At 41.9% G+C, this 3,410-nt stretch overlaps 1 protein-coding gene across 1 annotated transcript in view; it reads right to left on the bottom strand.

Annotated features, from left to right (window-relative positions):
• Positions 1-2,770: 2,770 nt before the first annotated feature.
• LOC115272393 (olfactory receptor 10Q1-like) overlaps positions 2,771-3,410 on the bottom strand; it is a 917-nt gene continuing 277 nt past the window's right edge. Inside the window, 1 exon segment of the mRNA XM_029915474.1 lies at positions 2,771-3,410. This exon segment is cut by the window's right edge and continues 100 nt beyond it. Within this exon segment, the coding sequence (XP_029771334.1) occupies positions 2,771-3,410 (640 nt within the window).

Raw genomic sequence — 3,410 nt, 5'->3', positions numbered from 1 at the left:
TATGTTTAATTTTTTCTCAGCCTTTCCCTAAGGGACCTATATACCTTCAGTAATATGACTTCATTGGGGGAAAGGAAATAACTAGAATTTTCAGGACTATTATACACTGGCCATTAACTGACACTAATTCCAGGAGACCCAAAAGTCACTGTAGTCCCTAGTCAGAGTATGTGCTTATGGATGCCAGATGATCAAAGGATTTTTTAGGTTAGATTCATCTCAAAGTGGGTCCAGTGGGCCCCTAAACCCATCTCGTATTTTTGTCCTGGTTTTTGGGATGCTTACTATCACTTACTCTGGATATACGTTTGTCTTCCCTGCATACAATTATTTCTGTCAAGACTACATACTTACAGAATGCTTTATTTCCATAATGGCATTCCATACAGCATTGTTTTTTGCTCAAGAACCTCACTTTATAGTAAATGAAGTGCATAAATGGGCCCATGTTCATGAAACTCACTGGTCTTACCTTGTTTCCCACCATGCTTCAGGATGATGATGATTTGAAGATAATTACAGCACCAGCTAGCTGACAATATCTTTCAGGGCTGGGGCATGTTTCTCCAGGAAGCGTTCTGTGCTCTAAATCAGCATATGGTATTATTTGTCCCATAGCCAGGACTCATACTTATCCCATAGCCAGGACTTGCAAATCAGTGGGTGGAAATGGGAGTGGCACTCTGGTTACCCATTAGCAAAATTATTCCTTTCTGTCCCCATGACCTTATGCTTTGTTGGTAGAAATCTTTGTACCAATGGGGGGAATTATTCCACCGGGAAACATAACAATGATTCTACTGAACTGGGAGTTAAGATTGCCACTCAGGGTTGATTCATGACCCTGAATCAACAGGTAAATAAGGTGCTGCTGTACTGATTGGAGTAATTGATCCTGATTATTAAGGGGAATTTGGACTGCAGCTCTGTAATAGAGGTAATGAAGAGTATGCCTTTAACACAGGAGATCCCTTAGGATATGTCTTAGTAGTACCATGCCATGTGGTTAAAATTAATGGACCACTACAACAATTCAATTCCAGCAAGACTGTAAAAGTCCCAGACTTTTCAGGAAGGAAAGTTTGAGTCATTCCATTACATAAAAACCCATGAGGTTTTTATGAGGACCATAATTATGAGGACCATAATTGTTATGTGTGTTTCTTCTTTATTTTTTTAAAGAATATGTTTGTGTGTATGTATGTATGTATCTTCTTTCCTCTCTTATTTAATTACAATATAACATAAAATGTATTAACTTTATATTACAGTATTTAAGCATTATTAACTTTACATCATAGTATTTAAGTTACAGAGTATAAAGGAGAAGGGTGAACATCACCCAAAGACTTTGCATGCTCTTCTGGGGAAAGGGCTAGTACATTTTTGGTTATATATATGATAATTGTATCAGGTTGGGTAGAAGTATGACTGTTATTGTCTTTATTTGGAGATCAAGTATGGTTTAAGGAGATGAGTATGTATGCCAAGGGGGGACAAGGGGTGGATTGTGTTGGTTACCTTTATGAGTCAATTGGCTAGGCTATGGTACCCAGTTGAGTCAAACACCAGTCATGATGCTGCCACAAAGGTGATTTTTAAATTTGATTAACATGTAAATGAGTAGACTTTGGGTAGAGAACTTACCCTTCATCACATGGATGGGCCTCATCTAATCTCTTAAAGGTCTTGAGAAAAAAAGCTGATTAGCCAGAAAAGGAAATGATTCCTTTTCCGTTTCCTTCAAATTCACGATGGCAACTGATGCCTGCTGGAACTTTCAGCCTGTTGGCCTAAACTGAACATTTTGGATTTGCCAAACTCCACAACCTTGTGAATCAATTGCTTGCAAGCATCACTTTCTTTATCCTGTTGGCTCTGTTTCTCTGGAGAATATTGATCAATACAAAGGATGAATACTGGAGAGTCTGTCCATGACATTAATGACCCACTCTCATTTTCCCACAACTTACAGGATCTTATGTTGGCATAAGTTATTCTCACCACATGTTAATTCTCAGAGAAAATCAATACTGCACCACCTTTCCTTGCTTACTTGTACATTCCTGAATTGAATGTGGGAGAATAGATTAGACCCAACCACAGGACCTTGTAATGTACAAAAGAGGCTTAAGGAAGGAAACCTGTACATTAAACAGGTTGTTACTTGTCATACTTTAAAGGTTTGTTTTTTTTAAAGAAAAAGCTTATTTACTTATTTATTTGAGAGAAATAGCTGGAAGGGGCAGAGAGCGAGAGAAAGACAGAGAGAGAAACAATCCCAAGAAGGCTCCACTCTGTCAGTGCAGAGCCCAATGCAGGGCTCAAATCCATGATCCGTGGGATCATGACCTGAGCTGAAATCAAGAGTAGGTCACTTAACCAACTGAACCACCTGAGCAACCCTGTCATACTCTAAAGACAAAACAAGAATAAGGTGTTGTAGGTGAGATATTCTTTTGAACATTTTTCAGGCAAAGAGTTAATACCATTTCTTCTCAAGAGGAAACTTCAAAGATAATGACATGACTTCAGAACAAATGTACACTTAATCCGTGGCTTAGTGAATGATAGCCTACAGTAACCTTGTCAATTTTCAGAGTTTTATAGGTTCAGAGAATTTTAAAAACATGAAAGTAAACTGTAGCAAACAAGCGTGTTAGGGACAGAATAAACAAACATCCAAACTTTGGAGAAATAAATATAAACCTGGCATTTGTAGGGAAGCGTTTCACATGCTCAGGCAGCTGTTTCAAGTCCCCCTAAAACTTCAGAGAGTTTCAGCTGTTCCTTTGCTACCAATGGCCTTTTTCAAGGCACCTTTGACATCCTTGTTCCTAAGGGTGTAAATCAAGGGGTTGAGTAGGGGGGTGACAAAGGTATAGACCAGGGCAAACTGGCGGTCCTCATCCACCGAGGAGCTAGACTGGGGACGCAGGTAGACCAAGGCACAGAAGCCATACTGCAGCAAGACCACGGTGAGGTGCGAGGAGCAGGTGGAGAAGGCCCGGCGGCGGCCCTCAGCAGAGTGGATGCGCAGGATGGAGGAGGTGATGAACGCATAGGACACAGAAATGAGAATGAAGGGGACAGTCAGCACGAGGATGCTCACCACATAGAGCACGGCCTGGTGCACGCGGATGTCCGCACAGGCCAGCCGCAGGATGGGAGGCACGTCGCACAGGAAGTGGTTGATTTCCAGGCGGTGGCCACAGAAGGGCAGTGTGAAGATCAAGGAGGTGAGCTGCAGGGAGAGGAGGAGGGCCAGGCCCACAGCGCACGCCACCATCTGGATGCACAGCTTCTGGGTCATGATGAGGGTGTAGTGCAGTGGGTGGCAGATGGCCACATAGCGATCATATGCCATGATTGCCAAGAGAAAGCAGTCAGCGCCACCAAGTGTGAGAAAA

This window comes from Suricata suricatta, chromosome 11 (genome assembly GCF_006229205.1).
Source record: "Suricata suricatta isolate VVHF042 chromosome 11, meerkat_22Aug2017_6uvM2_HiC, whole genome shotgun sequence".
In the NCBI taxonomy this organism is placed as follows: Eukaryota; Metazoa; Chordata; class Mammalia; order Carnivora; family Herpestidae; genus Suricata; species Suricata suricatta.
The sequence above is the reverse complement of the archived record's forward strand: the minus strand, read 5'-3'. Positions and strand labels throughout refer to the sequence as shown.